Raw genomic sequence first — 17,500 nt, 5'->3', positions numbered from 1 at the left:
GAAGGAAATTAAGATACAAACCGTATTCTCCAATGCAGGGAGGGAGTAGATCATTAAAGAAAATTTCAAGATGACGAAAAAATGGAGAGTGAAATTGAGGGTTTGTGGTCAGCCATAGGAAGAAAGGGTGAGGTGAAATTAATCAAATTAATAGCGGTGGTTTTGAGCGCAGGTAAGGAGACAGTCATTAGGAATCGAAGTAGCTGGAGTTACGCAGGTAATTAGGTTAAATTGCCCTAATGACGGTGTGGGAAGGGCAGTGATAATCGGGAGTAAAGTTACGAGTTTGTGAAAGATTGTGGAGTCGAGACAGGGTACAGGGGTATCTCTCTCTCTCTCTCTCTCTCTCTCTCTCTCTCTCTCTCTCTCTCTCTCTCTCTCTCTATCTATCTATCTATCTATCTATCTATCTATCTATCTATCTATCTATCTCTCTCTCTCTCTCTCTCTCTCTCTCATTCTCGGTCTCATTCTCGCTCTCTCTCTCTCTCTCTCTCTCTCTCTCTCTCTCTCTCTCTCTCTCTCTCTCTCTCTCTCTCTCTCTCTCTCATCTATCTATCTATCTATCTTTCTCTCTCTATCTTTCTCTCTCTCTCTCTCTCTCTCTCTCTCTCTCTCTCTCTCTCTCTCTCTCTCTCTCTCTCTCTCTCTCTCTCTCTATCTCTCTATCTCTCTATATTTCTCTCTCTCTCTCTCTCTCTCTCTCTCTCTCTGTCTCTCTCTCTCTTTCTCTCTCTCTCACTTTCTCTCACTCACTCTCCTCTATCTTTCTCACTCTCTCTCTTTCTCTCTCTCTCTCGCTTTCGCTCTCGCTCTCTCGCTCTTTCTTTCTCTCTCTCTCTCTCTCTCTCTCTCTCTCTCTCTCTCTCTCTCTCTCTCTCTCTCTCTCTCTCTCTCTCTCTATCTATCTATCTATCTATCTATCTCTCTCTCTCTCTGTCTCTATCTCTCTCTCTGTCTCTCTCTCTCTCTCTCTCTCTCTCTCTCTCTCTCTCTCTCTCTCTCTCTCTCTCTTTCGTACCTGCGACCGATTCCAAATCACTGCTGTTCTGTCTCGGGGCAAATTGGCTTTAATGGCCTTCTGTCAAAATAATTTTAATCTGTTTTAGTAACTGAGTTCAAGTGACATTCCAGTTGCTTTGGGATTTTATACATCGTATCGTTTATCGCAGTTCTTTCAAATATTTGCAAGGATAAGTTCAAATCCACGCACAAATAAACAAATAAGCACACACACACACACACACACACACACACACACACACACACACACACACACACACACACACACACACACACACACACACACACACATATATATATATATATATATATATATATATATATATATATATATATATATATATATATATATAAAAGACAAGAGGTTCCAGATTCAAAACAAGCCTACTTAAGCATGCAAAATACAGGAACAACAGGACTTCCCGCGTGTTGACACGAAAGCATCTCAAGGAAGCCATTAAGCTCTCAGCGAAAGCACGAGTCCTGCTAAACTTCACAAAGGAATGCAATGGCGGCCGTTATATCTTTAGTAAAATGCTTGTGCACTCGGGACGCTGGAGAATCTGCGGTATTGTGTGTAACTCCAGGAATTGCATATATTCAGTCTATGATGTTTTTTGTGCGTTAGATAAAATCACTTCTTTACATCTGTTTTAAGTTAATCACAGCTGTATCTCTACCTCCCCCCCCACCCCCGCCCCCCACGATAAGGGTCGGCCTTCACGTCGAACCCCGCTTGCGTAAACAGATGCCAACAGAAAACGGGATTATATGAGGGAAAACTCAAAGAAATTTAAAGCATATAAATCAGTAGAGAAAGGCATTTAAAGGCTCGGCTAATGATTAGACGGGAAGCCAAAAACACTAAATCTGGTATGTTATTGGTAAGAGAAAATAATGAAAAAAAGTTTGGAATATTTCTCCAAGTCGTAACTCAACATTTAAATCTTTAACACACAACCGTAAAGTCAATTACTTGTAATTTGTGGGTTAGACTCGAGGTACTGAAACTAAGATGCAATATAATATGACTTTTTCTTTTAGACTTTATTTCCTTTGTAAATAACTTCTTTCGAACTTTGCAAAAGAATTAAGCCAAGTTGCAGGAACAGGCGAATGGGGAAGCGATCCGTTGTGTTGTTTATATTTTTATTTATTTTCTTCCGGAGTTTGGTAAGGTTTGCGCTTTTTACGGACGAAGATGACGTAAAATATTTGGCATTATATTGAGAAGTATTGGGGTTAATGTCCAAGAAATTTTTATTTTTATTATTATATTGCTGTGTGTAGCTGTTGTTTGGTAAATTTGCTGGTATTATTATTGTTAAGGATATTATTAAAACCAATTCATTTTTATGATTATTTTCATTAATGATGCTGCTTCTACTGCTACTATTAAGCTGCGTACTACTATTACGCCTAATATTACTACTGTTGCTACTACTACTATTACTACGACTATAATTATGGAAAATATTAATAACTATCACCTTATCTAATTATTATCTGATGTCATTAATATTTCTGATATTTTGCAAACAAAACTTAGCCACTTTCGGTTTTTATGCGAGATCCAGGAAGCTATAAAATTCCTGTACCATCCAGCCCTATAATTGATTCTATTACAACATTCTTTTCCTTTCTTACACGTAAAAGGAAATGAGGAGGGGGGGATGGGGAAGGCAAAAGGGGGGGAGAGGAGGAGGAAGAGGCAGAGGGTGGGGGAAGGAAGAGAAGGAAAGGTGGAGAGGGCAGAACAGGAATACGGAGAAGGAGAAGGGAAAATAATGAAAAAACGCAGGAAGGAGGAACGAAGAGGAATACAAAGGAGGGGAAGGGGAAAAGGACAAGGGAAGTAAGGAAGAGGAGGAGAAGGAGAAAAAGGAGTCGGGGGAAAGATGAATAATAATAAGATAGAGATAGAGGAGAAGGAGGAGGAAAATGAGAAGGAGAAAAAAGAGAAGGAGGAAGAGTAATAATAATAAGGAGGAGGAGATCTAATTAATGCCCACGACCAAAAAGCTAATAGGTATAATGGCGAGTAGCACAGGAATGCCCCTCGCCATGCCCATCCCACTAACTTTTGGTATTTGCGGAAAGGGGGCGGGGGGGGGGGGGAATCCCGAAGAACTTTTCTTTCTTTCTCCCCCCTCCCCCTCCCTCCCCCTCCTTGCTATTCTCCTCCAGGAGCGAACTAATCAAAGAATAACGGCCTATATTTCTTTTTCCTCTTTCTTTCTCTTTCTTCTTTACTTTTTTGTAAGAAATATTTCCTGGCGTTGCTGCCTCTTCCTCCCCCCCCTGCTATTACTACTACGACTACTACTGCTATTGCTGCTCCTCCTCTTCCTTATCCACCCCTCCACCTCCTCCTCCTTTCTCTTCTTCCTCCCGCCTCCTCTTTCCCCATCCCCCTACTCCTTTTCTTCCTCCCCCTACTCCTTTTCTTCCTCCCCCTTCCCCTCTCCTCCACTTCCTCCCCTCTTCCCCCATCTGTTCCTCCCCCCTCCTCCTCCTCTTCCTCCTCTCCTCTCCTTTCTACCTCGAGCCAGATATTAGCATGTGGGACGAGGGCCGTTCTTTTTAAACTTTACCAATTAAGCAGGGAGGTGTTGCATGGGCTCAACGTGGCGGCATGAGGAGAGCCCCTTCCTCGCTGGCTGTCTCTCTCGCTCTCTTTCTCTTTTCCTCGATCTTTTTTTTCTTGCTTTCTTTCGCTTGATTTTGGTCTCTCTCTTGCTCTCTCTGCTTCGGTCTCTCTCTCTCTCTCTCTCTCTCTCTCTCTCTCTCTCTCTCTCTCTCTCTCTCTCTCTCTCTCTCTCTCTCTCTCTCTCTCTGCCTCGGTCTCTCCTCTCTCTCTCTCTCTTTCTCTTTCTCTCTCTCTCTCTCTCTCTCTCTCTCTCTCTCTCTCTCTCTCTCTCTCTCTCTCTTCTCTCTCTCTCTCTCTCTGTCTCTCTCTCTCTCTCAGTCCCTCTCACTCCCTCCCTCTCTCTCTCTCCCTCTCTCCTCCTCCTCCTCTCCCTCTCTCTCCCTTCCCCACTCTCCCTCTCTCTCCCTTCCCCACTCTCCCTCTCTCTCCCTCTCTCTCCCTCCCCCTCTCCCTCTCTCCCTCTCTGTGTTCCTCTCCCTCTGCCTTTCCTTCTCCTTCTCCAGTTTTCCCAATTCTTCTCCACCGTATCCAAATATATGCGTAGTTGGGTGGAGCGCATTTTAAACGCCGGGTGTTCGGAGCGGTTTGTGTGACGGGCAGATGTCATGGGACTTCTTTCTTATCTGGCCATCCCGTAGACAACAATTATGGTAGTGACAGATAGCCGAAACGTATATTAAAACAGGGCGGGTAGTTTCACCGTGGATCCAGAGATATTGTGGATGTTGATGTCGCCCGTGATTAGAATCGCATTTGCTTCACCGGGTAGCAGCTCCGTCGTTTGTCAGTCAACGAGAGCGAAATTTCGCCATTTGTCAAAGGTTGCTTAGAAAAAGAGTCGTTTACGCGCCAATTATCTTTAAACTTTTTCCTGTCGGTTAAAACAGTTAAAAAAAAAAAGTTATTGTTCTTCGGTAATGAGATCACTTCCAGCGTATAATAGAATTGGAATGATCTATTACTACTACACACGTTTAGTAATGAGAGTAGGGTAGCTTCACCGGGTTATTTTGACCGTGAGAGATGGGTTAGCTTCACCGTGGATCCCCCGCAGGACGCCAGACAGCTGACGTCGTGTAAGCAGAGACCGCCGACCCAAACGATGTTAAACATTAATTTGGCCAGATATCGCGGGTTATTCGTTTTTTCGCTCTCTCTTACCTATTTTTCATTATTTATTTCTTCCATTTTGTTTTGTATTTTTTGTGTGAGGTAACTTAGATTTGTTTTCTTCGTTGGGTAATTCTATTTTTGTTTAATTTGAGGTTTGTTATTTGCCGATTTTGGAAACAAGGTTGGGAATCTCTCTCTCTCTCTCTCTCTCTCTCTCTCTCTCTCTCTCTCTCTCTCTCTCTCTCTCTCTCTCTCTCTCTCTCTCTCTCTCTCTCTCTCTCATATCCCCTTTCCCATCCTCTTCCTCCTTCCCTACTTCATTTCCTTCTCTTTCTTTCTTCCTTTCTTTCCTCCCTCCCACCATCCTCTCTTATCTCACTTCCCTACCTACAGTATCGTTTCCAGCTACCTCTCCCCTTCCCCCTCCACCCCCCCCCCCCCCTCCCTACCCCTTACAAGCCCTCCTTACCTCCCCCCTTATCTCCGGCAGGTCGTGGGAACGGGTGACGACTGTGACAGGGTGTGGAGGTGTCACACGACCCTGTCATCCCCTCCCTGCCTGCCTGCCTGTCACTCCCTGTCTCGTCTGGGCTTCCTGTACCCCCCCTTCCCCTCACCCCTGCCCTCCTCTCTCCCTGCCACGCCCTCGTGTCCGTCGGCCGGATCATGTGACCTGGTGCGCGTGTAAGGGGTAGGGGGGTAGGGAGGGGGAGGGAGGAGGGAAGGGAAAGGGAAAGGGAGAGATAGGAGGCAGAGAGGGGTGGGAATGGGGGGAAGAGGAGAGAGGGGAAGGTTGGGTAGGGAAAGGGAGGAGGAAAAGAAGGAGGGGAGAAGGAGAAGGGATAAGGATAGGAAAAAGAAGGAGGAGGGAGGCAGGCCGATAGGAATGGAGAGAAAGAGGAGGAGGAAGTGAGAGGAAGGAGAGGTGAGGGAGAAAAGCAGTGGGTTGGGGGTGAAGGTGGGGAAAGGGGAGGGCGACCGTGGGGTAAAGAGTTAAAGACAGAAAGGGAAGGAATGAATAGGTTAAAGTGAATGTGCCATGTACGTATGTGTGAATATATCCATGATTACATCCATAAAAATGTACCTACGTGTTTTTCAAGAAATATTTGATATTTGATAATTTGGAGCGCTTAATGTGAAATGTAATGATCGGGTGAAGAATGACACGAAATTAAGGTTAATGAACTTACAAAATTAAACACGAAACGCAGATGAACTGTGATGCAATATCCTATTATCATTAATAGGATATTGCAGACCCAGTCATGAGATAAATGTCTTTTTTATATTAAAAAAAGTTTTCGATGATCTTTATGTAAGAGAGAGACAGATAGACAGACAGAGACAGCGAGAGAGAGAGAGAGAGAGAGAGAGAAGAAGAAGAGAGAAAGAAGAAGAAGAAGAAGAAGAAGAGAGAGAGAGAGAGAGAGAGAGAGAGAGAGAGAGAGAGAAAGAAAGAAAGAAAGAATGAGAGAGAGAGAAGGGAAATATCCCGATTACCATCTCTCGTGGGAGGTAGACAAGGCAAGGCAATGCAGAAGCCAAGATAACCAAAGCGATAAGGCCAAATACAGATAATGACGAAGAAGCAAAAAAGAGAAAGAAAATGTAAATGTTAAGACGAGGCAGCCAAAAGGTAAAAGGAATTAGGCATAAAATCCACTTATTTGCTGAAACTAAATACTACTGCACCATATATTAACAATGAAATTAATAGATGAAATGAAATAAGATAATATTGACAGTAAGGGACCCCCTCCCCTCAAAAAAATCTTGTACTCAAAAAAGAGTATAACAAAATAAAACGAAAAAGAAAAGAAAAGACAGCATCTCCTGCTCCTAATTTTTATTCTATAAAAAAGAAATAAACGAAAAACAGAAGAAAAGTCAAAGAAAATCTTCCTCATTCCCACACACTCCAGTACACAGGCGGCCATAATATATGCTCATGGCCAGGGATTAGCGAATCGTGTCAGACATCAAGATCAGTCTCGTCCCACAGAGATTAGACTCCTATCGATCACTAATTCGGGATTGGATCTGCTCTCGGAAGGCGATAATCCCACGTGTAGGATTCGGATGCTTAGGGAGGGAGACGAAGACGCGCTGTGGATGGGGTGCTTAGGGAGGGAGGGGGGGAGAGGTAGGGGGGTAGACTGATTGTTCTTGGTTTCATTGTCTTTGTGGAATTAGTTGATTTATTATTATTATTATTGTTATTATTATTATTAATATTATTATTATTATTATACTTTTTTTTTTGGGGGGGGAGTTGTTTTGGGCTGAATGTTTTTATTTATTTTATTTATTTTTTACTTGCTTTGGCTTACTTTTTAGTGGGATTCTTATTATGGTTTTGGGTGAGTGGGAAAATGGGATTTATTTAAGACATTATCCATTATGGGAATGGAGAGGGAGGGAGGGAGGGAGAGAGGGAGAGAGGGAGAGAGGGAGAGGGAGAGGGAGAGGGAGAGAGGGAGAGAGGGAGAGAGGGAGAGGGAGAGGGAGAGGGAGAGGGAGAGGGAGAGGGAGAGGGAGAGGGAGAGGGAGAGGGAGAGGGAGAGGGAGAGGGAGAGGGAGAGGGAGAGGGAGAGGGAGAGGGAGAGGGAGAGGAAGAGAGAGAGAGAGAGAGAGAGAGAGAGAGAGAGAGAGAGAGAGAGAGAGAGAGAGAGAAAGAGAGAGAGAGAGAATGAGAGAAGGGAAGAGAAGAGGAGAGACTAAGATGAAGAGAAAAGGAAAGAGAGGGGAGAAAGAAAAAAAATAAAAATAAGGACTAACCATAAAAAATGCAATAAAAGGGAGAAAACAAGACAACAAATAGGCCAAACACACAAGCCATGAAATGCCAGAAATATCAGCCAGCATGCCAAATGCGGGTCTAATGGGTTAAAGAAGAACTCTGTCTCCTTCCAGGGTTTTTAAAGGTAACATGCACACTGGAAATGAATCATGCATGCAACACCGATCAGGCAAACAGAAAAGAGAAACAAAAATCGTGTATAATTTGATAGGAGAAACCTGGAAAGTTAGAGTAAACTTATTTTGAAAAATAAGGAATAGGTCGATGCTTTTTATATTCCTGTTTCAAGAAATTTCTCGCTATTAATTCAACAAGTAGATTTTGTATTTCATTTTGAAAAGGAGAAAAAAAATATGATCAATGATTCAGTCTAATATGAAGCAAGCCTCCCCAATAAAGGAATATAAAATAAAAAGAAAATAAATAAATTGTATATAGTCATTTCGTATCGGAATCCCCACGTTAAGAGCTTTTGTAAATAACAAAGGTTCTGGCATGCTGACATTATCGTATGCTAATTCGGTTTACGTCAAATGCGGTTTTTGTAATGGTAACATTTGTAAAGGGATTATCTTCTATTGCGAGGGTATTTTCTCCCTTTCTCTTTCTTTCTGTTTTCTACCTGTTTATCTGTCAATCCTCTCCATCGTTCTGTGTCTCTCATTTTCTCTTTATCTATATCTATGTATCTATCTGCCTATTATATATCTATCCATCTATCTATCTATGTCTTTCTTTCCCCATACTCACCCTCCTTCCCTGCCTCTTACCCTCCCACCCTCCCTCCTTCCCTCCCTCCTTCCCTCTCTCCCTCCCTCCCTCCTTCCCTCTCTCTCACCCACCCTCCCTTTCTTCCTCCTCCCTCCTCTTTTCTTCCCTCCTCCCTCTCTTCCTCCCTCCCTCCCTCTCTTCCTCCCTCCCTCTCACCCTCCCTCTTTCCTTCCCACTTACTCTCCCTCCAACATAGTCATCATCACCACCGTCATCGTTAACCCACCGTGTCAACCCAGCAACCTCCCATTTCAACCCATTTCCATCCCACCAGCATCCATCCCGATCCACACATTTCTCACCCTCTCTTTAACCCATCTATTGACCTCCCCCATCAACCCCTCACCCCCCCCCTTTATCCAATGTAATATTCATAGGCTCACAACGAATTAACGTTATATAATGCCCTGTCGTAGGCATAGAGGGAGGGTCATTAATCGAGTCGAGAGTGCATTGTCATTCCCACAGGACGGTATGTGGTGTGATTTAGCCTCCTCGTCAATAAATATCTCTTGCGGGGGTGGAGAACGCAGAACAAGAACAGGCTGAATAAGATCTGCGAGTTCTTCCCTATCGATGGATGTCTCTTACGCGTGTCGGGAACAAGACGAGCATCTCATTGCTTGCGGATTCCGTTTAGCCAAAACGGAGGAAAATCTCGGTAATGGCTTTGGAATGAGGTTCTCTCCCTTCACCTTTCCTCTCGACTTATCTTCCTATTCTGTATTTATTTAGCCTCTCCCATCTCCCCTTCTTTACTTCTTTCTACTCTCTGCCTGTTCCCTTTTCCTCCACTTCCACCTCCTCGATCTTGTTTTCTATTCTGTCCTCCTCATCGCTCTCCTTCCCTTCCCCTTCTCCCTTCCCCGTCCCCCTTCACCTTTTCCCTTCCCATCTCGTTCTCCTCTACCTCTCTGCCTTCCCCCTACTCCTCTTTCCCCTCCCCCTCCCACCCCCTACCTATTACCCTCTTAATCGCCTTTCCCTCATTCGAATGCCATGGCTTATGACTACGAGATTTTCGATAATATCCCCCCTTTATCAGGCTTTTCCCTCTGTTTTCTCCTCTTTATTTCTCTCGCATCTTTATTGTTTTTCACTTCGTTCTTATTCCTTTTTTCGCTCATCTTACTCAATTTTCCTCTCTTCTTTCTTATTCCTCATTCGCCCAGATTTCATTATCTATTTCCCTTACTTTTTCGTATTCCTCTTTCGCTCGTCTTATTTAATTTTCCTCGTTTCTTTCTTATCCCTCCTTCGCTCGCATCTTATATTCAATTTTCTTCGTTTCTTTCTTATCCTTCCTTCGCTCGCAACTTATATTTCTATTTTTCTCTCTTCTTTCTTATTCCTCATTCTCTTGTCAGTCCTTTTTGTCGTTCAGTCTTTTCTCCATCCCATCCGCCATTCGTCCCGGAGCGTTTAAACTCTACGGAGATTCTACCCCGATTTCACACAGCGACTCGTAGTGGTTTGAGCGATATAGTCCTTATCAAAGTAATTATCTAGCTATCGCATTTTCTGTGCATTTTATGAACATGGATATATTATAAATGTCTATGTTTTATCTTATTTTAGTTTCTTAACCAATGTTTCTTTATCCTGATCATCTAATCGTGGTGTTTTATCAAAATATCAAGAATATGAATGTAAAAATACGAAAATTACTTGTATGTTTATAGACTCCCATAACATTAAACTTACCCCCACAAACATAGACATAGAGAAATAAATAAGTGAATAAATAAATATAGAGGTTACTAACTAAACCACCAAATTTATGGATAAACGAATTGAAAAATAAACAAATAAAAACAAGCACACCAATAAAAAAACAAACAAACAAGATAGACAAGATGTAAAACTAACCACGCATATCAAACAAGAGTCTTCAACAAACACAACAAACAGCCAACAAGCACAGCAACAACACCCACAGAAGTGAAACTCGAAAGTTATTAGTTTTGTAATAGTTTCCAAGTTTAAATCATAGGGCGGGGGCGAAGGAAGGGAGAATCCGTGAATATGAAATCGTGAACTTTGAGATAACACGTGATTACAGTCTAAAGTCTATTTACATGCGTGATAACCTGGGGGAGAGGGAGAGGGAGGGAGGGAAGGAGGGGGAGGATGAGGGAGTGGGTGTTGGAGGGTGGGGGGAAGGGGAGGAAGCGAAGGAAGGAGGCAGAGAGGGAGGGAAGGAGCCGGAGGATGAGGGAGGGAAGGAGCCGGAGGATGAGGGAGGGAAGGAGGGGGAGGATGAGGGACTGGGTGTTAGAGGGAGGGGGGTAGGAGGCGAGGGAAAGAAGGAGAGAGGGAGGGATGGAGACAGGGAGGGAGGAAGGAAGGAGGGACAGAGGGAGTGGGTGTTGGAAGGAAAGAAACAGGGGGAGAATAAGGGAGGGAGAGAAGGAGGATAGGCAAGAAGGATAGAAGTAAGGGAGGTGCTAAGAAAGAATATATGTACCTTAGTGAAAGAAAAAGGAAAATTAGATATCACAAGAGAGAGAAAAAAGAAAAGAAAGAACCGAGAAGACACCAAGAATGCAGCAGGAAATTAAAAGCAAAAGAAAGGAAAAGAGAGGAAACAAAAGAGAATAGCAAGCCTAGTGGTCCCATCAGGGGGAGGGAGGGGGAGGGAGGCGCCCCAAGGCCTCCTCGCGGCCTATGGGAGGAATCGGAATTTCTGTGTCGATTTCTGCTTCTCTTCGACTTGTACGGATTGGTTTCTTGCGGTTTCGTTGTTTGGATTTACGTTGTTCTTTTTTTACTTGTAATTCTGTTGTAGAAAGGGTGAAAGGGAGAGAGGGAGAAAAGGAGAGAGGGAGAGACAGACAGACAGACAGACAGACAGACAGACAGACAGACAGACAGAGAGAGAGAGAGAGAGAGAGAGAGAGAGAGAGAGAGAGAGAGAGAGAGAGAGAGAGAGAGAGAGAGAGAGAAGAGAGAGAAGAGAGAGACTACAGTATGTGTGTGCCTTTGAATCTGCGTATGTCCGTACCTGGTTGTATCTATATTTAACCTGCATGCAAGCTGAACCAGCCAAAAATATACCCCGTTATTTATTTATACCTTTCATTCCACCTTTAACAGATTCAAAAACACTTTATCCCAATTTGTCAATGGAATTATTCATTCATACAGCCAGGAAGCCCACTCAACAGCCCTTCATAAATAAATTCTTATTCATCAGTTTTACATAAAACCCTTTTAGAATAGAACGTAGATTAGAAAAAAAGAGAGGAAACACCCTTAATACCTGACACGTTCAAAAAATAGGCCTAATCATCAGATATTTGTAAATAATACGTTATAAAAGGGGGTACGTATTTTACCAGTCCTTACCGGTACCGCACAAATAGTCCACGTTATAAAGCGAAGCCGCCCGGTTCTCGTTAACAAGGTTGTTTGTCAAAAAAGGAGACACGCTTTAAGTTAATGTTCTTTGGCTTGTTTGTTCTGGCTTGCGTTTGGGGTTGTCGAAGTTGCTTTGGAAGGAGGGAGATGTCTTGCTGTCTTGCTCTGTCGACTGGGTGGTTGGGCTACGTCTGCCCTGCGTTTGGTCTCCTTTTCCATTTGTTGTTGTGCGTCTGCGTGTCTATTTCTTTCTCTGTCTCTGGCACTTTGTTTTAGTCTCTCTCTCTCTCTCTCTCTCTCTCTCTCTCTCTCTCTCTCTCTCTCTCTCTCTCTCTCTCTCTCTCTCTCTCTCTCTCTCTCTCTCTTTCTCCCTCCCTCCTCCCTCCCTCCCTCCCTCCCATCTATCCCTATTGTTGCTATTATTATCGTTATTCTCTTTCGTGTTACTATTTTTTTTTTTTTTTTTTTTTTTTTGTATTATGGTGATGGTGATGATGATGATGATGATTATAATTATAATTATTATTATTAACATAATTATTAATATTATCATTACTGTTGTTATCATCATCATCATCATCATCATCATCATCATCATCAATGGTATTCGTATTATTATTACTATTACTGTTACTATTATCAACACAATTGTTATCACTATTTTTATCGTTGTTATCGTTATTTCTGAATATAACAAACTCTGAATTCATTCCATTATTCCAACTGGCGCCCACAAGGTAATAAAAGTGAAAAAGACAAAAGAAAGGAAATGGTAAAAAAAATACAAACGACCCTTAAATACCGGAACACAACCGCCCGCAGCAATTAAAAAATCTGGTGAAATCTGAACACTCCCAGATGTATGGGTTGCCAAATCGCTCTTTTTCCCCCGGCACAATAGTACAACTCGACCCTCCCTTCCCCCTGCCACACCCTTCCTCCCTCCCTCCTACCCTACCGTCACCCCCCACGTATTGCCCGGGGGAGGCGGTATGCAAATCAACTTCCTTTCATCATATTATAAGCGGCGGGAACGTCAAAGGTCCAGGTTAAGAAGCAGGAAGAGAGCGCGGGGAAAAAATGTGATATGGCGTCCAGCTCTTTTGTTGGTTATTGTATTCGGCCTCTGCGTGTGGCGGGGGGAGGGGGAGAGGGAGGGAAACAGGGTGGTGGAGGGCGGAGGGAGGGTGGTGGAGGGCGGGGAGAGCGTGGTAGGCGGGGGGAGGAGAGGGAGGGAGATAGGGTGGTGGAGGGAAGGAAAAGGTGGAGGGGAGAGAGGAAAATGGAGTGATTGTGTTTAAGGGTGTTAGGACATAAGGGGGAAACGGTGGTGTAATTCTATAAGGGAAGAGAGAGAGAGAGGAGAAAAAGGAGAGAAAGCAAAAAATTAAAAGAAAATAGGCAGCAGAAAAGAAAGAGAGAGAGGGAAAGGCATAGGCAGATATACAGAGAGAGAGAGAGAGAGAGAGAGAGAGAGAGAGAGAGAGAGAGAGAGAGAGAGAGAGAGAGAGAGAGAGAGAGAGAGAGAGAGAGAGAGAGAGAGAGAGAGAGAGAGAGAGAGAGAGAGAGAGGGAGAGAGAGACCGAGAGAGAGAGAGAGAGAGAGAGAGAGAGAGAGAGAGAGAGAGAGAGAGAGAGAGAGAGAGAGAGAGAGAGAGAGAGAGAGAGAGAGAGAGAGAGAAACTTTATACGTGCCGAAGTGAGAAAGGGGGAGATTTAGCCGCATCAGGGATGACCGACCATCAGAAGAAAAAAATAAAAGAAAAAGAAAATAAAGAAAGGAAAGAAAATAAAATAGAAGAAAAGAGAACAGTGAACAAGGAGGCTAAAAGACCGTAACGAGTGGATAGAAGCGAGGGCGTAGAATAAGGTAAAAGGGAAAAGGGAGGCAGAAAAAGGGTTGATAAAATAGGGAGAAGAAAGACGGGTTAAAGAGTGCGAGGGCGTGACTCCAGGGTGAGGGAGGGAGATTGAGGGAGTAAATGGGCAAGGGAGGAGGGAAAGGGCGAAGGGTGTGTTGACGATAAGGGGTGAAAGGGGTGAGAGAGGGTTACTAAGTGTGAAGGGGGGGAGGGTGCAAGGAAGGGAGAACGGTAGAGAGAGAAAAAAAAATTGATAGACAGAATGAAAGAAACAGACAAGTAGACAGAGACAGATAAGGAGCTTAGGCCCAATGCGTCACACTAGAGAGGAAAGAACAACAAAGAAAAATAATAAATATAAGAATCAAATTTGAGAAAACGCCTCGAGGAAAGATGAAAAGATGCTTACAATAGCAATTAATTCTCCGAACGATCAAGAAAAAAAAACATGAACCATCATTCACGGTAGACGAACTAAAGAAAAAAAAAATGGGAGATAACAAGAATAACCAATAACCAAACAGCCTCGTCCGTCAAGAAGATAAAGATAGGAGGCATGACGTCTTGATGGAGTGTGGGAGAACTGTCAAGCCTGTCACGAGAAGCCTACAAAGCCCTCGTTACGGCGACTGTCCTCCGGTCTTGTCTGTCATTCATAAAAAAAAAAATCCGTCAGCTGATCAGACAAATAAGGAGTAGAAGGCTGTTGTCTGATTGCTCTTAAAAAGACACACACGGAAGAAAACGAGAGAAAGATGGAATTAGGAAGGGAGAAAAGGAGAGAAAGATTTTTTTTTTTTTTTTTTTTTTTTTTTTTAGGTTATGCGAGTTCCACCCTTCAGTCTATAGGAAGGGAAATGACATTATCCCATTAATCTCTATGATCCGGGCTGAAGGGTTGAGTCCATATGAAAAGAGTGTAATGTGAAACCAGTTTTTTGTGTGATTATGGCCTCTGCCTTATTTATATTGTGATTGACGTGCCATCTGCCTCTGCCGGGCGCCTCGTGTTATGATTATTTTGTCTGATTTCCATGCTTGATTCCGCCCTCGCTTTGTTCTCTCTCTCTCTCTCTCTCTCTCTCTCTCTCTCTCTCTCTTTCTCTCTCTCTCTCTCTCTCTCTCTCTCTCTCTCTCTCTCTCTCTCTCTCTCTCTTTCTCACCTCTAACTTTGTCTCACTCTCTCTCATCTATACTTTTCTTTCTATTTTCTTCATATTTTTAGTTCCCCTTCTATTTTTCTCTTCTCCCTCACTCACGCCCATACATACTTATTCAATCTAGTATTATCCAAAAGAAAAAGAAAAATAATTTTTAATCTATGGCCATATAACGAATGAATAGAAGAGAGATAAAATCGATAGGCATATGGATCGATAGATAGATATGCGAGATATGGCGAGACTTTGCGAGATGACCATCCAAACGGTCACGTGACCAGCCCTCACCGGGACGGGTAATGGCGCGAGAGTTCGCTGAGAAGGAACGATTATCGCGCCAGACAGATCATAAAAGCAGATATTGGAGCGATCAGAACTCAATAACATGACCCGGGAAATGAGGAAATTATCTACTCCTTTCAAACGACCTTATTCCCCCGCCCTCATTTCCCCTCATTTCCCGCCGGCGAGGAGAAGAGAGGAGGAAAGTCTTGAGGAGACTCTCCCTCGAAGCGAAGGCGGGGAAGCCAAAGGCGCCGCCATGTTTGATGATGACTTGGGTTGTGTCTCCGTCGTCGCTGCGTTTAATGGATTGCCGTGTTGTCGCCCACGCCCTCGCCAGTGGGTGGGCGTGGGCGGGGTGGGGGAAGGGGAGAGGGGGAGGGGGGTTAATAAGCTGGACAATGGGGGTAGGGGGTTAATGGAAGGTAGTGGAGGGGGCTCGGAGGGGGGGGGGTGCCCGACTTCTCCGATGGACTGCTTTACTGCGTTTCTTCTCTCTCCTTCCTTCTGATTAGGTTTTGTTCTTTTCTTTCTTTCTTTGTTTCCTGCTTGGACAATCATCGGTTATTTCTAGCTAATCAGCAGCCTTTTCCTCTTATTCTTGCTCCTTATATTCTTGTTCCTTCTCCTCCTTCTCCTTCTACTCCATCTCCTACTCCTTCTATTCCACCTCCTACTCCTGCCCCTCTTCTTCCTCCTCTTCTTCTCCCTCTTCCTCCCCTTCCCTCCCTTCCCCTTTTCTTCTTTTTTTTTCTTCTTTTCTTCCTCCTCTGCCTTCCCTCCCCTCCCCTCCCTCATCGCCCTCCCTCACACAGCAGGATTCCATCTCGTTACCGCCTGTTGCTTTGGGTTTGTTGTTCCCTTCTTCTAATTCCTTCAACCCCTTCTATTCCCTCTTATACTTCTCCCGTTTCCCCTTCCTCCATCCCCTTCTTGTTCCTCCCTTTCTCCTCCTTCTTCCCCCTCCCTCACCACCATCCCCCATCTTCCTTCTTCTCCCTTTCTCCATCTTCCTATTTTCTCCCCCTTCCCATACCCCCTCCCTTTATCCCCCATCCTCTCCCCCCTTCATCCCCCTTCCCCTACCCCCTACCCCCTTCCCCTCCCCTTCCATTTCTCCTTCTCCCTCCCATACCTTCCCCCTTCCCCTCTTCCCTCCCCCCTTTCGTTCCCCTCCACCCGCGCCCACACCCACCTCTCTTCTCGTCCTTTTCACGCCCATTTATGCGCCCGCACGCCCGTCCGATCTAACCAGGCCGCACGCCCATCATTCGACCTCCTCCGCCCTCTCGCCCTTCCCCACCCTCAAGCGACTGCCAGTGAATAGATTTTGGGTTTATCGTTATCTACACTTTTATTATTGTCGATGTTATCTCCTGGTTCGTTTATCTATTATTAGATTGCGTGTTTGGTTTTATTCGTGCTGCTATTCGGTTATTATTTTTATATGTTATTATTATTAATTTATATATGTATTTTGTTTTTGGTGGGGGTGGGGTGGGGTGGGGGGCCTAGAGGTTGTTTCGTCATAGTTTTTCCTCAATATGTGTTTCTTCTTTCTTTTATTCTTGCTCTTGTTTTTCATGTTATATCATTAAAAGTTTGACATTCATACATACAAACGTACATACACAAAAACACATACGTGCGTACATACATGCATATATAAATACATACATACAGACATATGTACATTCCTACATATATACACGCACACGTACATACATACACGCACACATACATACATACATACATACATACATACATACATACATACATACATACATACATACATACATACATACATACATACATACATACATACATACATACATACATATATAGAGTAAAGAAAATTGACTGATTCATAAAGATGGTTAATATTCAGTTGGTGTGAATATTTCTGATTCTTTTATGCAAATCATATATTTTATACCACTGATAAACATGCGTAATACCTTAATAAAAAAAAATATGTGGCTTAACACGAAAGTGCAATTATGTTAATTTGTTTTCTGTTTTCTCTTTCCCAGGTATCCAAGGACATTGCAAAACGACAAGCTTGCAATACCTCCGTGATATTGCAGGATATTGCAAAACTGCAACTGAGATGTCTTTGAAGTTATTAAGAACGTGATTGAATAGTATTTTAAACATCCATTTGGAATGTTCATTCGGGGTAAAATGTCCCCCAGAAACCGGCAGTGAGGAGATAGTGAGAAAGACCAAAGAAAGGCAAGAAAAGGTGGAAAGGAAAGGAGAGAAGAGAAATAAAAGTGATAATAATAAGTGAAGAGAAGAAGAGTTTCTCGTGTCTTAGATGGTGGTTGGGACGTGACCTGGCAGCCAGAATGGACCCTCCGGTGCTGCTCCCGCTGGTGTTCCTCGCCCTCGCGCCCCTGGCCGCTTGCCTCCAGACAGGTACGTGTGTGTGTGTGTGTGTGGGTGTGTGTGTGTGTGTGTGTGTGTGTGGTTAT

The 17,500-nt window shown here is 43.7% G+C and overlaps 1 protein-coding gene across 1 annotated transcript in view; it reads left to right on the top strand.

Annotated features, from left to right (window-relative positions):
* LOC113805171 (discoidin domain-containing receptor 2) overlaps nt 1-17,500 on the top strand; it is a 31,671-nt gene that overhangs the window by 2,868 nt on the left and 11,303 nt on the right. Inside the window, exon 2 of the mRNA XM_027356122.2 lies at nt 17,057-17,444. Within this exon, the coding sequence (XP_027211923.2) occupies nt 17,375-17,444 (70 nt within the window). The 5' untranslated portion in view covers nt 17,057-17,374. The remainder of the gene's footprint in view (nt 1-17,056; nt 17,445-17,500) is intronic.

Source organism: Penaeus vannamei, chromosome 32 (assembly GCF_042767895.1).
Source record: "Penaeus vannamei isolate JL-2024 chromosome 32, ASM4276789v1, whole genome shotgun sequence".
Lineage (NCBI taxonomy): Eukaryota > Metazoa > Arthropoda > Malacostraca > Decapoda > Penaeidae > Penaeus > Penaeus vannamei.
The sequence above is the reverse complement of the archived record's forward strand: the minus strand, read 5'-3'. Positions and strand labels throughout refer to the sequence as shown.